We start from the raw sequence: 18,443 nt of genomic DNA, 5'->3' as shown, positions 1-18,443 counted from the left end.
AGGGGTCTTTCATGTGGGTCCTCACATCTGTACCCCAGAGTTCAGAGTGGGGAGGGAACCCTGACAGCACCCCATCCCCGCTCCTCCTCCTCCTGCCTCCCAGTGCCTCCTGAACACCAGGGGAAGCACCCACAGACAAGCCACGTAAAAGATGAAGCGATGGATATGCACATCGGGACCAACATGAATCGGAACACGTTCCCCTATTGATGAGCGATGGATACACGAAACGACGTATATGTATACCGGAGATCCCCTGTGTGCAGAAGAGAAAGGGCTGGAGAGCGTTGGTGTGTTTTCGGTTTGGTCATTGGACAAATGCAACATGCTGAAGGCAATGTCATTGGAGGGAGGCAGTGAGTCCTAATAGCATACTGGAGTGCGACATGGAAGGCCTAGGTTCTGTTCCTGGCTTTGCTACAGAAGGGTCATCTTGGCATTTGTGGCACCATCTCTAGCCTACCTGGCATTGGCTGATGGGCAGGATGCTACATGCCTGCTGGGTGACTGCGAATAAGCCACTTGAGAATGGCCACACTGGGTCAGACCAAAGGTCCATCTAGCCCAGTGGCCTGTCTTCTGACAGTGGCCAGTGCCTGGTGCCCCAGAGGGAATGAACAGAACAGGGATAGTATTGAGTGATCTGTTCCCACTTCCTCTCTCTGTGCTTCGGTTTCCCCATCTGTGAAATGGGGATATTGATACTAACCTTCCTTTGTGAAGTGCTTTGAGATCTACTTCTGGAAAACTCTAGACCAGAGCTAGGGATTCTTATCATCGCATGTACATTAAAGATTTTCTGGTAAACTGTGCAAAAGCTGTGTGTGTTTATGTTGATGGGCAACAGAGCAGATAGAATGCTGGCTTGGGATTCAGGGCATCTGGGCTTATTCCTGGCTCTGACCTGTTATGGGACTTTTGAGAAGTCACTTGCCCAATCTGTGCCTCAGTTTCCTCTCCCACCCTTCGTCTGTCTTGTCTATTTGGACTGTGAACTCCTTGGGGCAGGGACTGTCTCTCTGTGCAGCGCCCGGCACAACGGGGCCCTGAACTCAGCTGGGGCAGGGCCTGTCTCTTGCTGTGTGTCTGTGCAGCGCCCGGCACAACGGGGCCCTGATCTCAGCTGGGGCAGGGACTGTCTCTCCCTGTGTGTCTGTGCGGCGCCCGGCACAATGGGGCCCTGATATCAGCAGGGGCAGGGACTGTCTCTCCCTGTGTGTCTGTGCGGCGCCCGGCACAACGGGGCCCTGATCTCAGCAGGGGCAGGGACTGTCTCTCCCTGTGAGAAGTGAAGAGTGTGGTATAAAGGCAGGCATTACATAGGAAAGAAGGACAGACGGAGGGGATTTTCCTCAGTTTATAAGTCCTTGTGGGGACTCCCCTGTTGGCAGGATGCAGCTGCTGCCTCAGTTTCCCTACTGGGTTGGGAGCAGCCATTCACATCCCCTCCTGTCCACTGCTTCTCTTCATGCTCTCGCAGCAGGGCCTGCAAACCAGCCCTTCTTGCCTTACAGCAGGAGTTCAAGTCCTTTCCCCAGGCTGCAGGGTTCACCCCGGCCCCTTCACTCCGCTGGTCAGATCACTCAGCTCTTCTCAGGCTCCTGCGCTGAGCCTCTGACAGGCGGGACGCTGCAGGTTTGGTTGCCAGTGCTCCCCTTCCAGTTTCCAAGTCAAACGATTCCTTTCTCTGTAGCATAGAGTGAGCCTTATATCACAGCCCCTGTCACAGCATGTTGCTCGTGAAGGACAGGGCAGCTGCATCCTGTACCGTCTCATGGCTATTATATGTTCCATCTGTCTGATTATTGGGGTGTTGACTGTAGGAGTACAAGGGGTTCACTCAGGCCGGGGGTAGTTGCATATGTGCAGGAAAAGGAACATTAATGAGGACACAGCGGCAAAATAAGGACAGGCCCATGGATGGATTTTAAGTGGCAGGATCCAAATGTTATTAAACATAAACACAGGGGCTGCCCTCAGCCTGGGAGGCTCCCAGGGGAGCAGCTACCTGATGTCCTTCAGCGAGCGTCTCTCTTCCTTGCTGCTGGGGATGTCCCCCTTCACCAGCCCCATCAAGTCCCCCACTCGCTGCGGCAGCTTGGGACAGCCCCATGGAAAGGACAAGGCCCGACTCATCCAGGTCACAGTCACTTTGCTCGGCCTTCTGGTTTCTCCGCTGGTTTGCTGCAGATCCAATATGTGTCTCTAGAGCATCTTGAACTGGCAACGTCGTTGTGGTTCAGAAAAGCACAATGTTCTCCTCCTGCGATTGGAAACCTGCAAATAATAAAAATTAATAAATAAATCCAACAAAACTATTAGAGCAGCTCAAACTAACAACAAAAATCTGGCCCCGAGCAATTTGCCCAAAAGTCACACAGCCAGCCTGGGGTAGAACCAGGAAAGGAACCAGATTTCCCAAGTCACAGCCCCAGGCCTTAACCACCAGGCCAGTGGTTTTACATGTGAGCTGCATCATTCACTGAGTTCATAGAACTAAAAGACTCACCATTTGTTGAATTCGGTGCCACTGGCCCATTTCCAGGGCTGGTCCGGTTCCCTCCGGAGGCCGATCCAAAAGTCAGAGGGGCCTTTATAGAGCATCAGGAAATCCTTTGTTTTAAAAAATAGAAGTAAATATGCATTACACACCATTTCAGCTGAGCCCTGGATTCTCTGAGCTACTACACAGGATGCTGGGCAGGGGGTCCAGGCTGGGAATTCTACACCAAGCAACAACAATTCAGATTCAAAGTCTGCACCCATCCATCCCATGAACTATGGGTTGGTCAGTCCATGCAGGGACATTGTGCTAACACTAGTCTAGTGTATTTCCTAGAGCTGGCAGGAGATTTTCCATCAAACTATTTCTGAGACAGAAAAAATGATTTTTGCACAAATGAATTTTCCCAAAGGTAACTGTAGGTTTTGCTGAAATTTTTCCATTTTCCATTGAGCAATGATTTTGTTTTGGGTCAGTTCAACATTAGCCAGCTGAGCGACCACAGTGCCTCCTGGGAGCTGTAGTTTGGGTGCCTCGTACCTCCATTTTCCGCTATGGGTTGAGTGCCCCCAGACTACTTCTCCTATAATGCACCATGGTTTCCCTATTGGTTGAGACATTGCTGTGCATCTTGGGAGATGTAGTCTAGCCAGGAATCCTGGCATACAGAAGAGAATGGGGGAACAAGGCACCCAAACTACAACTCCCATGAGGAACCACAGCTGCTGTTCAGTGTTGCACCATGCTGAAACAAAAGGTTTTGATTTGGTTTGACAAATCAAACTATTCTGATCTCTGAATGTTAAAAGAAATTGGTCTGATCAAATATTAAAACCAGACATTGTCACATATTTCTGGAACTGAAGGGGAAAGTTAAAAGTTTAGTTATTTCAGCTTCTTGTCCCGATTCTGATATTTTGACATTTATTTTTATCCTGAATTTCCCATAGGCTGGAAATTCTGATTTTCAACCAGCTCTGGTAGTTAGCAGCCATCTGGCTCTGCTCCAGCTGTATTCCAGGCCTTTAACACTCCTGCATTCTGACCAAATCCTGTGGTTTTATTGAGAGTCTCATGCTGTTTGGTGCTTTTCTTAACACCCCAGCTCCTGGAGTCAGGTGATTACAAGACACTCTCATCTTTCATAAGTTTCTAACCCTCCTGGCTGTAGAGAAAAACTTGAAAATGTGACCCCTAAAAGCTTCAACACCAGAAAACTAATTCAACGCCCTCAGAGCTGTTACTTTAAAGTCAGTCTCATGGCTTTGGAGGTCCTGACTCATGATTATTGGACACCTGGGTTGGCAATGCTGCTCCTGTCACATAAAAGCGGCTGGAAAGCATCTAGATTCCCCTGCTGTGAATTCCCCTAGAGCAGAGGGTTGGTATATTATCCCCACACCGCTCCAACTCAGTCCCCAGTATACAGGGAGGATGGAGTTGAGTGGAGCACTCGGAGCTCCAGCTATTCTGGGATGTGAGAAGTTGCCCTAAATTCAAGCAGCATCTGGGTCCATCTCAGCCCCAGGGCAAACCCAGCATAGAGCCAACTTTGCCACCCCCACCCTGTGCAGTCCAGAATGTGTCTCACCATTTCCTGCTGGGTGTCAATCGTAGCCAGGGAGGCACCGAGCGCAGAGCAGTTGCTCTGACTGTAGGTCCAGTTTGCTCTAGCCTCGGAGAAATAGTAATGCTTCCCCAGGTACCTGACCCAGCCCTCTGGGCAGACAGCCACTGGGGAGACAGGGTCAGTTGAACACGGCTCAGATTTCTTTGCTGGAGATGAGAAAGTGACAGGGTGAGAGATTTACCCATCTCCCTCTGTAGCCAAAGGAACCCCCCGCGCACACACACACACATGCACTCTACACCAATGGTTCTCAACCAGGGGTGAGCAGATTTCAGGGGGTCCATCAGGCAGGGCTGGCATTAGACTCATTGGGGCCCTCGGAAGAAAGCTGAAGCCCCACTGAATGGGGCTGAAGCCAAAGACTGATCAGCTTAGCTTTACAGGGGCCCCACAAATTGCCCTGCTTGCTACCCCCTAACACCAGCCCTGGCTTTTATATGCTAAAAAACGGTTGTTGTGGCACCTGGAGTTTTTATAGCATGTTGTGGGGGGTGGGGAGAGAGGGGCCCAGAAAGAAAAAGGTTGAGAACCCCGCCCTACTCCATGGACGCTTTAGTTTTAGACGCTAAAGGATTGGCTGGCAGTGTGGTATTTTGGGTAAGATCCAACCTAATATTGTCTGGTAATGTGGCTGGTCTTTCGGGGTCAGAAGAACATTTTGTATAGTGAGCAGAGTTTTTAAATAACTTTTCACTGTACTGGACAAAGGTGCTGATTGGGAGCCAGAGAACTGGAATGCAATAAAGGGGGCTGGGTGATTTCTTTTTTAACTTCTTGATAATGAGTGTGGGGGATCAGAAGCACAGTTTGTGACTGGTTGGGGCATCTAACTTCAGTGTTACTCACCAGTCTTGGGAGTATCTGCTCTCCCTTTTGCAGCCTGCCCTGACCTTTCAGTGAGGGCTGCCATGTACCCTACGCCACACAGACACGGTCATTGAGATACCTGATTGCACCTGCACATCAGACGTGTTGGCATCTGAATGGCCAGGCTGGTCTGTAGGGGGAGCAATACCAGGGCAATGTGGTGTGGGCACAAAACTGTGCTCTCAAAAAGGCCAGGGGTTGAGGCCACTTATGACCAACCACTAAGATCATTATAAACAGCCACTAGGTGGCGCTGTTACCCCCATGCACCTACAGATGAGATGCTAGGTACAGAATAGGAACACCACCAATGATGCAACTAGCCACCAGGTGGCGCTGTTCTCTCTCTGTTTGAATATAACAGAGGAGGGGGAAAGACCCTCCGGATCCATTCACTGAGGAAGAGCAGGGGGGCTTTCAGGAAGGTTTGGATCCTGGTTTCTGTGAAGCCGGCCAGCTCTGAGAGAGACTGGACTTGTGGGGGAAGCAGCTTTATTAGACAGAAATGGTGAGTGTTGTGATGAACTGGGACTGTTATTACTGTGGTCTTTAAATGCTGACAGGGGAGTGTGGCTAGGACGGTCTGCATTGGGGGATGGGAGATTGGCCTTGAGGGAAGATACCTGAGCATGTAACATGAGAACCCAGGAAGGGGTTAGAGGCCAGGTGACACCTTTGCCCGGGAAACTGAACAAAGGCTGTGGGAGGGGTTGCTGAAGGCAGAGTTTTGGAAGCTGGCTGGTGATGTGGCTGGGAGGCAGACAGGGCTCTGACCTCTGAAGGGGGCTGGGGCGCCCTGGGACCCCAAGATGGACCTAACTTAGGGGGTACTGTGGTCTGTGCCTGCAAGACCTGTCTCGGACTGTGTGCCTGTCGCCTAAATAAACCTTCTGCTTTACTGGCTGGCTGAGAGTCATGGTGAATCGCAGGAAGCCGGGGATGCAGGGCCCTGAGTCCCCCATACTCCGTGACAACTGGTGGTAGCGGTGGGATCTACTGCACCCCGTGGACGGCGCTTCCTGCAGTAAGTGACTGGGGAGCAGTAAAACGAAGGGGGATTGACGGGGACCAGGCGCGCTGAAGAGTGAGAGAGAGACGGTTATTACCCCTGGGAGTGTGTGACCAGCGAGAAGGACTTTTGCAGTAACAGGGTCCCCCGGGGGGATCGCAGCGAGTGGTCCCAGGGGCGGAGGAGTCTGCAGCTCGACCCTGGCAGAGAGGTGGTGACCTCGAGACGGGCTGGCACACTAGGGGTCCCCCTGGGAACTGTGGGGAGCGGTGAGCACACAGGCCTGTGAGTGGCGTATGCCAAGCGGCTTAAGAGTGACCTGGTGGAGCTGTGCAAGCAGAGGCGGCTGCGCAGTGGGAGGCTCACCAAAGAACAGCTCATTGCCCGGCTGGAGGAGGGAGATCGCTCGAATGAACTGATCCCTGTGTCTCAGGGAAGCAGCCTGGCAGATGCAGCGCAGGCCCCAGTGTCTGTCCCAGCTGGGAGTGGTCAGCCGGCTGCTGAGGGCTTCCCGAGACCCCTCCTTCCTATGCCTAGGGGAAGGGTGGGGAGGAGCCCAGCAAATACCGAGGGCGCCGTGACCCCCCCGGCCAGCAGGGGATCCTCCCGGCGAAGCTCCCTGTCCTGGGAGCGGATGTGACTGGAATATGACAGGGAGCTGAGACTGAAAGAGCTTGAGTTAAGGCAGCAAGAACTGAAGCAGGAGCGGGAAGAGAAGGAGAAACAACGTCAGCATGAGCAGGACCAACGTCAGCATGAACTGGAACTGGCCAGGCTAAGGGGCTGCGAGACCCCGGCTGCGGTGAGTGAGGGGGGACCCAGGACTGCACGGAGCTTTGAGAAGTGCATCCTGGACCCACGCAAGGAGGGGGAGGACATGGATGACTTCCTGGATGCCTTTGAGACGGCCTGCGAGCTGCACCAGGTTGATCCTGCGGATAGACTCCGGGTTCTCACCCCCTTACTGGACCCCAAAGCCGTGGCATTGTACCGCCAACTGGAAGAGGCGGAGAAAGGGGACTACGAACTATTCAAAAAGGCCCTGCTACATGAGTTTGGGCTGACTCCTGAGATGTACCGGGAAAGGTTCCGGAGTCAGGATAAAACCCCTGAGATCTCATATCTGCAACTAGCCGTCCGCATGGAAGGATACGCCAGCAAGTGGGCTGATGGGGCCCAGACGAAGGAGGACCTGGTTAAACTGCTGGTACTGGAGCAGCTGTATGAGCGGTGCCCATCCGACCTGAGGCTGTGGTTGGTGGACAGAAAGCCAGAGAACCCGCGACATGCAGGCTGGCTGGCCGATGAGTTTGTAAAGAGCCGGTCAGGGGATAACAGGGAGGAGTCCCAAAGGAACAGTCCCACCGCAACGCAGAGAGAGAGTCACCATGGGACCTCCCAGTGGGAAAATACGGAAAACCCCCATCAAAGGGGAACATCCGGCATCAGGGCCCTCCGACCCACTCGAGGGGACCCATGGAACATGGGCTACTATCACTGTGGCCAGAGAGGCCACATACAGGCCCAGTGCCCCAGGCTCAGGGACAGACTGAGCAGACCGAACCCACAGAGGGTTGACTGGGTAGAGACCCAGCCGGGCGAGAGGCAGCACTCCCAGGGAAGGGGGCTGGCAGAGTACCACCTGCTAAGGAGGGAGGAGAGCTCCAGGCCAGCTCCTCTGAGGGCTGGATGCTCCAGACTCAGGGTTTTTGGTTTATACAGTGGGCGCGGGGCTGTCCCTCCGGAGAGAGTACCTTGTTCCCCTGGAAGTGGATGGGAGGAAGGTCAATGGATACTGGGATACAGGCGCAGAGGTGACACTGGCCCGGCCTGAGGTGGTGGCCCCAGATCGCGTGGTGCCCAACACCTACCTGACCCTGACGGGAGTCGGTGGGACCCCATTCAAGGAGCCTGGGGCGAGGGTACACCTGAAGTGGGGGGCCAAGGAGGGCCCCAAGGATGTGGGGGGTACACCCGTATTTGCCCAATGAGGTGTTGATGGGGGGGGACCTGGAGGACTGTCCAAGCAACCCCCAGGGTGCCTTGGTTGTGACCTGCAGTCAGAGCCGGCGAGGGGCACGGTGCCCTGGCTTTGGGGAGGGTGCCTTGCCCGAGGCACAGGACCCTAACCTGGTGGGGAGGGAACACCCAGGGACACGGCTCAGGGAGGCTGCAGCTTCAGACCCAGCCGGCGAGAGAGAGCAGGTGGCCATCCCTGTCCCAGCTGCTGAGTTCCAGGCCGAGTTGCAGAGAGATCCCTCCTTGCGGAAGATAAGGGACCTGGCTGACCTCAGTGCGGTACAGACCATGGGGAGAGGTGGACGGAAAAGGTTCCTGTGGGAGAAGGGGTTCCTGTACCGAGAATGGGCTCCCCCAGGGAAAATGGAGTCAGGGGGGATCAGGAGGCAGCTGGTGGGACCCCAGAAGTATCGCCGCCAGCTGCTGTACCGGGCCCATGACATTCCCCTCTCAGGGCACCAGGGAACCTGGCGTACCCAGCAGAGGCTGCTACGGAGCTTTTACTGGCCTGGGGTCTGTGTTACTGTCCGACAGTACTGCCGATCCTGTGACCCCTGTCAGAGGGGGAGGAAGGCCTGGGACAAGGGGGAAACGGCTTTAGGACCCTTGCCCAGCATAGAGGAGCCTTTCCAAAGGGTGGCCAAGGTTCAAAGGGGGGCTCTGAACCAAGAGAGCCCAAATCACCTACCTCCAGACTGGAGCGCTGGGAGAAGACCACAGCCCAGTTGGAACCCCAGGGGTATTGGGGTGGGAAAAGGGCACGGGCCGCATAAACCTTCCCACATGCGAACTACGAGTGCCATCGAGCAACCCCGACCTAAGGGGGTGCGTGAAACTGGAAGGGCCTGGTGTAATTCTCACCAAGGAATGGGAGGGATGCAGGGGCATCCATGGGAACGGGGGTAGGTTCGAACTTCCCCGGGTCACTGGCTAAAGTGACCCCGCTCAGTTCGGTCTCGAAGGGGGGAGATGTGACGAACTGGGACTGTTCTTACTGTGGTCTTTGAATGCTGACAGGGGAGTGTGGCTAGGATAGTCTGCATTGGGGGATGGGAGACTGACCGAAGGCGAATACCTGAGCGTGTAACATGAGAACCCAGGAAGGGGTTGAAGGCCAGGTGACACCTTTGCCCGGGGAAACGGAACAAAGGCTGTGGGAGGGGTCGCTGAAGGCAGAGTTTCAGGAGCTGGCTGGGGAGCTGGCTGGGAGGCAGACGGGGCTCTGACCTCCCAAGGGGGCTGGGGCGCCCTGGGACCCCAAGATGGACCTAACTGAGGGGGTCCTGTTGTCTGTGCCTGCAAGACCTGTCTTGGACTGTGTTCCTGTCATCTAAATAAACCTTCTGCTTTACTGGCTGGCTGAGAGTCATGGTGAATTGCAGGAAGTCTCGGGGGTGCAGGGCCCTGAGTCCCCCCACACTCCGTGACAAGTGTACATCCAGGTTCACATTTTATTACTTGGTTTTGTTTTGTTATCATTTTGTGACGTTGTGCAGTCTATATGGTTTTATAAAAACTTGATAATAAGTCAATATAATGTAACTGAGATAGTTTTAGAGAAAATACGGTAATAAGTGAATGTAAGTAACTGGGGTATGCTTCATGCAAAAGGTCTCTTGTAAGGTATCATTACAAAGCTTATAATCTACTGAGTGTGATCATCCTATTTGTATAAATGTACCACTCTTGTATCTAAAACTAGAAATATAAAATATAACTCTGAGGGCCTATTGTAATTATGTAAAGTGTGGACCATTAATGATGGTTTGGAATCTTGATGACTCCCATTGTCTGCAGATGGCTGTGTTTACATGTGAGTCTCCCTGTATATGTGTGTGCTGGCAAGTGAGTAATGAAGTCTTGCAGTGACATGTGATCAGGTCACCTGAACTGGAATCCATCTTTAACCTGGTGCTTTTCCAGTGAGGGGGGGTGGAAACCCAGAGGGACAAAGGGTTCCCACCTTATGCAAAAGATATATAAAGGGGGGAAGAGAACAGAGAGGGAGAGGAGCCATCATGAAGAATCCCCTAGCTATCACCTGAGCTGCAACAAGAGCTGTACCAGGGGAAAGAATTGTGCCCAGGCCTGGAAGGTGTCCAGTCTGAGAAAAACTTACCGAAGCATCTCGGACGGTGAGATTATCTGTATTCAGTTTGATTAGGCATAGATTTGCGCATTTTATTTTATTTTGCTTGTGACTTACTTTGTTCTGTCTGTTACTACTTTGAACCACTTAAATCCTACTGTCTGTATTTAATAAAATCACTTTCTATTTAGTAATTCACTCAGAGTATGTATTAATACCTGGGGAAGCAAACAACTGTGCATATCTCTCTATCAGTGTTATAGAGGGCGAACAATGCAGGGTAAGCTTTATGCAGGGTAAAACGGATTTATCTGGGTTTAGTCCCCATTGGGAGTTGGGCATCTGAGTGCTAAAGACAAGCAAACTACTGTGAGCTGTTTTCAGGTAAACTTGCAGCTTTCAGACAAGTGATTCAGACCCTGGGTCTGTGTCTGGAGCCAGACGGGAGTGTCTGGCTCAGCAAGACAGGGTGCTGGAGTCCTGAGCTGGCAGGGAAAACCGAAGCAGGGGTAGTCTTTCCACATCGGGTGGCAGCTCACAAGGGGGTTTCTGTGATCCAACCCGTCACAGTGGCGTAGTCGAGCAGGGTCTCTGCACAGCTGATTGCTTTGAGATACTGGTAGTGATTTTAAGTGTGGTGGCTGGAGAACAGACAAAGTGGTTACTGGTTTTTTATTTTCTGTTTGCTTATTTCGGGAAAGAGAAGTAGGGACAGAAAAGGAAGCAAAATAAGTAAGAATGAAGATCAAAAGAAGCTAAAACTACACAAGTTGCAAATTGCCCAGAAAGACTGAACCATGGGCGCTGGCAATGTCTCTGTTAACTAAGAAGCCCCTGAGCTGAGTGCATCTCAGTTTCAGTGAACTGCAGATGGGTGTGGCCCAACCTCTGTCTGTGCTGAAGCTGACTGGAGTGTCTAACCTAGCAAGACAGGAGGGGAGGGGTGCCTGTTCTGGCAGGAGGGTTGTTCTCTGTGGATCCCAGCTCCTTGAGTGATGGTCTCAAGGGAAGACAAATGGAAATTGATGTACAATTTGCCCAGGAAAAGGCTGACCTGGAAAAAGAAAAGGCTGCCCACCAGCATGAACTTAAGAGACAAAGCAATTAAGACCCCGAAGCATGACCTGGCTGTAATGGAGTGGAAGAGGTGCACAGAGACATGTATCCTGACTGCTGCGGTGGGAACAAACCCCAAAGACTCTAGCTGGAAGCAAACCCAACCTGAGTGAAAGGGTGGGGATTTTGCTGGCCAGCGAAAGGTCTCTCATAGCTTGGAGCTGTGAGCCTACAGCTGGATCAGGGTCTCTTTCCCTTGTGGGGGACACAGGTGTGTCTGCCCCATAGGGGAGCCCAAAAATGAATTTTAGGTATACTGCCTCCGCCATGGTCAGTGTCCAAGTCTCTGGCAGTAAGTTCAGGAGGAGGGTGTGACGTTGTGCAGTCTATATGGTTTTATAAAAACTTGATAATAAGTCAATATAATGTAACTGAGATAGTTTTAGAGAAAATACGGTAATAAGTGAATGTAAGTAACTGGGATATGCCTCACGCAAAAGGTCTCTTGTAAGGTATCATTACAAAGCTTATAATCTACTGAGTGTGATCATCTGATTTGTATAAATGTACCACTCTTGTATCTAAAACTAGAAATATAAAATGTAACTCTGAGGGCCTATTGTAATTGTGTAAAGTGTGGGCCATTAATGATGGTTTGGAATCTTGATGACTCCCATTGTCTGCAGATGGCTGTCTGATAGCTATCACCTGAGCTGGAACAAGAGCTGTACCAGGGGAAAGAATTGTGCCCAGGCCTGGAAGATGTCCAGTCTGAGAAAAACTTACCGAAGCATCTCTGAGGGTGAGATTATCTGTATTTAGTTTGATTAGACATAGATTTGCGCATTTTATTTTATTTTGCTTGGTGACTTACTTTGTTCTGTCTGTTACTACTTTGAACCACTTAAATCCTACTGTCTGTATTTAATAAAATCACTTTTTATTTAGTAATTTACTCAGAGTATGTATTAATACCTGGGGGAGCAAACAACTGTGCATATCTCTCTATCAGTGTTATAGAGGGCGAACAATTTATGAGTTTGCCCTGCATAAGCTTTATGCAGGGTAAAACGGATTTATCTGGGTTTAGACCCCATTGGGAGTTGGGCATCTGAGTGCTAAAGACAAGCACACTACTGTGAGCTGTTTTCAGGTAAACTTGCAGCTTTCAGACAAGTGATTCAGACCCTGGGTCTGTGTCTGGAGCCAGACGGGAGTGTCTGGCTCAGCAAGACAGGGTGCTGGAGTCCTGAGCTGGCAGGGAAAACAGGAGCAGGGGTAGTCTTTGCACATCGGGTGGCAGCTCTCAAGGGGGTTTCTGTGATCCAACCCGTCACACATTTCTTTCCATCCCACGCTCTAATTTCTAATTAAATCTTTATTCTTTCCTGAACAAACTTCCTCTTGTTTATTAGCCGAGCTCACAAGTGCTGTGTGTGATACAGGAGCGGCGGTTTATGGTAAAATTGGTAAATGGGGGCACGCTGCCGCTTTAGGGGCAGAGGATCTGGGATTTCTGTGAGAAGCCAGTGTCAGGGCTGGATATCACAGGGGAGCACTGCAAAGGGATGTGGGGGCCGGGTGCAGACAGCTATTGTTATCTACAAGGTAAAGCCAGGGCTGGCCTAGCCGGGAGGAGAGGGCTTGCGAGGCTGACAGGCTGGTGGGGTCAGGGAGCCAATAGCCAGCCGGGCACAGGTACAACTCCCTCCTGCTGCAGGCAGGGGGTGACCATTGGTAACCAGGTGTGTTTGGGTACCACGGCAGAGTAAACCAATAGCTGGTGGGAGCTGGACACTGGGGAGGGGGAGGCCCCACAGAAATGCCAGGGGTTCAGCAGAGTCTAATGTGACTGTTGAAGCAGGGGTGAACTGTGGGGGAAGGGGGGAGAAGTTGGGGGGATTGTGACGTTTCCAGCACGGAGTGTAAGGTGCAGAGACGGGGTCAGTGCGGGTCCACACTCACCTGGCAGTGCCATGATGATGATGATGGTGATGATCAGTATGAGATTGAGAACCACACTGGGAACTGCCCAGCGACGTGCCCATGGTTTCAACCCAGACAGCAAACCTGTAATAGGAAAAGCCATTAATGCTCACGCTGCTGCTAGAGTAGGGAGGGCCGGGCCCTGCACTGATTAACGGCATCAGCTGGAGCTGGTTTAAAAACAGGGGATATTTCGCAAATAGAGAAATTTAGAGAGCAGGAAGTGAAAATTTTCATTCCAAATGGGGGGGGGGAGGGGAAGTCTTTTCAACTTAAAAAAAAAATCAGAAAAATGGGGGTTTCAATTGGAGGTTTTCAGAGTTTTCCCCTGCGCCTTCAAACTGTTTCCAGTGAAAGTGTTGATCTAAAAGGGGAGAGGATGGGGGGGGGGCAGACCCCAACATTTTAAATAAAAAAAATCTAGTATTTTCCTACTTCAAACACAAAATTCTCCCCTAAACAAAACCCTTCCCATTAGAAATGAAGATTGTCATTGTTTGTTTCCATTTGAAACCCAGAAAACTTTGGAGCAAAAAGAGTTTTGGGGAAAAAAATCTGTCTTCAAAAAAGAATTTTCCACTCAAAAGACGTTGATGGAAATTTGACCAGCCTGTCTAGCACTGATGGAGGAATTGGGGTGACTATGCAGGGACTGAGCAGGGCAGAGAGGCCGTGGCTGACTTGTGTCTTTTACATGGACTGGCCACTAGAGGGCGATAAAGGCCCCCACTGAGTTAAAGTGTAAGAAGTCCCCAGAGAGGCAGCTGTACCTGTAGGGCAGATTGTGCTGCTCTCTCCACCCTGGCGAGGGATGGACACATGAGTTGTTCCGTTGTGTTTCAATGGGGTTTCCTCGGAACCCAGGTGTGGATCTGGCTTCATCTTCTCAGTGGGATATGACCCGTTCCACATCTCTGCTGTCTCCGAAAGACTCATGGAGTCCAAAACAGGCGACATGTTCACCTTTCTGCAGCCAGCGGTAACTACGGCCCTGTTCACAGTGGGTCTGGCGGTGCCGGCAGAGCCCTTTGTAAGGACAGTTTCAAAGCAGCTCACTCGATTACAGCTCAGGTGCGGTTTGGCTACGTGGGGTGATCAGGAAAAACTCCTTTCAAATATAATTTAATTGTGAGTTTTGTCCGAATACCCCGACCAGCCAGACTGGGTCTGGACTGTGTTCGAATGAACTGTTTCAAAGGTATCCTTGGCACTGCTTTTATCCCCAGGGTCAACCTGGCCTTAGCAAGCGCTGACCAAATAAACTCCACATCGCCGAATCGTCCTTGTTCTGTTTCTTTTCACTGGCGCGCCGTCCCGTGGGGTCTGGATTCGAGGTTTGCCTGTGGAGAGAATTGTCGGGTTACTCGGGCTGGCTTGTGTCGGTGTTTATCTGCCCAGACACAGCCCTGCACAGCAGGGTCGCTTAGAGCTGACGGTGCTAGGACTGCCCCGGTTTCTCTACAGCAATTGTCATCTGAAGGATCCCAAAGCACTTGACAAACACACGGAGGCAGGTGCTCAACTGGGATCAGTTCCATGTAGAGAGAGTGGGGCCAGATCCCAGGCTGGTGTGAATTGGGGCAACTCCATTGAAGTCACTGACCCCAGACCCCCAGCTGGTGAAATTAGCCATAGTTCCATGGGAGTCAATGAGGTCAGATCCCCAGCTCTGATTGGTGATGTCTGTTTATACAGTTGTTACAGCCACACCTGAACTGGTAGTAATGAATTTGCTTCCCCTTATGCAAATAGTTTACAAGAAGTCATTATGGTTTAATTGGAGAGCCTGGAATTTTGCAGGGGGGGGGGCAGTTCCTGCTGCCTGCCCCTGGGGGATGTCCCATGAAGTCCCTGCACCCCTAGCAGGACAGGGACTGGGAGAGCAGCAGACACAGACATTCCCAGCTGATCCCTGTGACGGGGCAGAGCTGCCAGCTGAGCAGATCTGACGGGAGCGACTCCCACAGCAGCCAGCACCAGCTGCTTCAGCGGGAGGGGCAGGACACCCCTGTACTGGACAGTGATGGAATAACCTGCCCCGGGGAGAGATTCTTCCCTCACCCCCACTGGTTAGAAGCTAGGCCTTGTACCTTGTCACTTAGAGCCCTTCCCACTCCAGGTTATTGTGTAATATTGACGGTTGTAACTCTGGATGGTCCCATTATCCCTATAAACGCCAAGAACTTATCAGGAGTCAGAAAGGAAGATTGACCAAGGAGATCTTGTGGCAGTGAGTTCCACAGGCCAGCTGTGCCTTGTGTGGAAATGTATTTCATAAGATTTGAATTTGCCGCCTTTTCAAGTCAGGGGCGTGGTCAGGGGAGTGGATCTGATAGGGCTTTTGGGAGAGCTGCTGCAAAATGACACCAGCCCCCTAGTGGAAATGAAATGTCATTTCACTCAGACAATAAACAGCTCCATCAGTAAATCAATAAAAGGCAGCTAAACAGCCCCCTCCTCTCCCAGCTCCTCTCGGGTATTAGCAGAGCTGTGGGGTAATGGGGGGGGGGGGGGAGTAACGGCTACCTCAGCCAGCTGGGAATTGCCCCATAGTCCCATTGTGTGTCATAAAATGCTACAAGGGCAGGGATCCAGGAGACAGAAAATGCAGCAGTTTCCCCAATAAGAGTCTCCTGTGCTCATACAGGGAGCCCATTTCTCCCCTGCCCGGCACCTTGGACCATCGCTGTCACCTGCTCAGTGGGGTATAAATGCCACCGGATTAGAATTCTCCTCTCACTGGTATCCACTTGCATCACCACCGACCCACCTGGCCTGGGCTGATGCCAATGAATCACTAGAGGTCTGTCTACACTGCATAGTAAACCCAGTTCTGTGGGACCGCGGCTCGGGGACTGTGTCCAAGCTCGTGTGTGAGCATCCACACTGCACTGCAAACCAGGGCTTACAACTGCTGTCCTTGGGTCTCCCAGCCGTGCTAATGGTCCACACCACACCAACCTTCTGACTGGTCTGCAGCTTGGTCTGTGTCCACACTGTGTTCTGTTGTGACCAAGACAGAATTGAGCCAGCCTGCCCTGCCCTGCCCCTCTCCCCACAACAGGACACAGGCTCAGACCCACATCCCAGCAGGGTCCTAGGACCCGGGTCCTGAGTGCTCACGGATCTGAGTCAGACTGATCTGTGTGTGGACAAAAAGGGGTTTGGGCTCAAACCTGGGTCAGAACTGGGTTTACTGTGCAGTGTAGACACTCGTTTTCTTCCACCGGTCAGCAAGAAGTTACCAGAATAAGGAACGCAGCATTAGTCTTAGATTTTAGATTCCCCTGGCACAATGAAAGGAGCAGCCCACCCTCCTCACAGCCCCCATCTGCCCCAGGGGGCATTTGTCCGGGCTGCTCACAGGGTCCAGGATCTGCAGATGGTGGTGAATGTCATTTGCAAACCACATATGACACACACACACACACACACACACACACACACACACACACCCAGCCAATGCAATCCATAACCGCTCCCCAGTGTCTGTGTCTGCTCTGGCAGGGAGAGAAGCAGCAGCTGTTGCCCGGGGGGGTTTGCAGGAGGGTCCCTAGCCGCAGGGACAGACGGCGCCAGCCCAACAGAGCAGGAGCCAGAGAGTGAATCCGGCAGCTCCGGGCACCAGGCGGCCCCAGCAAAGGCACCAAACGGAGCCGGCACCGAGGGTCTGAGCCCAGGGCAAACCCCGCGGGCTCTGCAGTGGGGTGCAGAGATCAGACCCCACCTGGCTTTGCAGGGCGGACACATCCCGGGCTGGGCACTGGGGCCTGCCCAGGGCATCACTGCCCCTGTCCCCAGCGCCCCCTGCCCCATAGGAGCCCCCGCAACCAGCCCCGCACAGACCCGCGGGCAAATGAGCTGGATTCGTAGGGACAAAGCACGGGAGACAGTATGGAGGCAGCCCGATCCCCAGGACAGCTCCCCATGCAGACACACCCACCCACACCCCCGCCCCTCGCAGCTCTCTGCTCACCTGAGCCGCAGCCCCCCAGCTCCCGGCAGGACACACAGCGAGGAAAGGGTTAATTCCGATCGCACAGGGTGTGGGACACGCACCGCTCCAGTCCTGTTCTGGTCTCTCCTCTCTAGGGCAGGCGGGTTATACACAGCTCCTCCCTCTGATCGGTTCCTAGGGAGAGTGAAACAGAAAATAACTAACCAACTGCCCTGCCTTGTTCCCTCCTTCAGAAACACGACCCGGGGGGCAGGAATCCGAACTCCCCCCAGGGATCCTGAGCCAACAGACTGGTGTCAGTGAGCTCCCCAAGGGTCAGGCAGGTCAGGCCGGGCTACAGGACACCAGTGACTGAATCTAGTCCCCGAGTGTAACACAGTTTGGGGGCAAATTTCCCCTGGGGCTGAACCCTGCAGGCTGCGCTGACCTTGGGCCTGCCTGCACTGTAGGGTCCTGCAGCTCTCAGGGTCCTGGTCGGCTCCCTGGTGTGCATGGGGCTGTACTGGGATAAAGGGGCTCAGATCGGTACCGAGATCCCCAGGCAGGAAGGGAACATGCTGTAGAGGTGCAGGGCACCTTTATACAGAGGCAGATCACTGTTTTGTGGGGCCCTCGGCCAGAACAGATAGAGGCCCCTCCGACCCCCCTCTGGCACTCCTGCCGGGAAGCAGGGTCAGGGCAGGGGGGCTTCCCCCCCCCACACCTGGCGCTCCTGCCAGGGAGTGGGGGCTACTGCACCCCAACTTTGCTCCCTGGCAGGAGCGCTGGGCAGAGAGGGTGAAGACACCCATATTTCTGGGGGGCCCCCAATTGGCCAGGGCCCCGTTGGCCCAGTGGCTAATCCACCATCACCAGTATAACCCACTGTCCACACCAAGGGCTGCACCAGTGTAATTATTGTGCTAAAAAATATTTCACAGCCCCAGTCACGGTACTTAGAGCGACAGAATTCTTCTAGCGCAGAGCAGCAACTCCCTCCCTGTGCAGGAGGCAGGGGGCAGGGAGGGGAAGGGCAGTTAAAGTGACTCCCTGAGTGAAATCCATGGACATCCGTAAGAGTGACTTCAGTGAAGCCGGATTTCACACACACACCCCCCACCGTGTCTTGTGATGAGGCAGGTACTGGCACGTCAGGGGTACCCAGGGGGAGGAGGTGAGAGAGGTTGTATGATTTAGAAGGAACATATACTCCAGTCACTGCCCAGCTCTGAATAGTTTCAAACAAGCTCTGGGGTTTGGTACATGGAGACTTCAGCTTGCTCAGCCCCATGGCAACCCCCACTACAAATCCTCCTCCTAACCTCTTATTAAAGATAAAGACAAAGA

The 18,443-nt window shown here is 52.7% G+C and overlaps 1 protein-coding gene across 2 annotated transcripts; it reads right to left on the bottom strand.

Annotated features, from left to right (window-relative positions):
• Positions 1-184: 184 nt before the first annotated feature.
• On the bottom strand, positions 185-17,666 carry LOC135974908 (C-type lectin domain family 2 member D-like). 2 transcript variants are annotated; one of them, XM_065564141.1, is made up of 7 exons: positions 17,545-17,666; positions 17,136-17,291; positions 13,930-14,499; positions 13,139-13,243; positions 4,095-4,279; positions 2,510-2,613; positions 185-2,277 (listed from the first exon to the last, which is right to left on the bottom strand). In XM_065564141.1, the coding sequence occupies exons 3-7, from the start codon at positions 14,114-14,116 to the stop codon at positions 2,148-2,150; spliced, it is 711 nt and encodes a 236-aa protein (XP_065420213.1). In that variant the 5' UTR covers positions 14,117-14,499; positions 17,136-17,291; positions 17,545-17,666; the 3' UTR covers positions 185-2,147. The 2 variants fall into 2 exon arrangements, with proteins under 2 accessions (XP_065420213.1, XP_065420214.1); XM_065564142.1 differs by having other exon boundaries at positions 17,219-17,291.
• Between the last annotated feature and the right edge of the window lie 777 nt (positions 17,667-18,443).

The sequence above is a fragment of the Chrysemys picta genome, chromosome 12 (assembly GCF_011386835.1).
Source record: "Chrysemys picta bellii isolate R12L10 chromosome 12, ASM1138683v2, whole genome shotgun sequence".
NCBI classification, from domain to species: Eukaryota; Metazoa; Chordata; order Testudines; family Emydidae; genus Chrysemys; species Chrysemys picta.
This window is presented reverse-complemented; position numbering and strand designations above follow the sequence as displayed.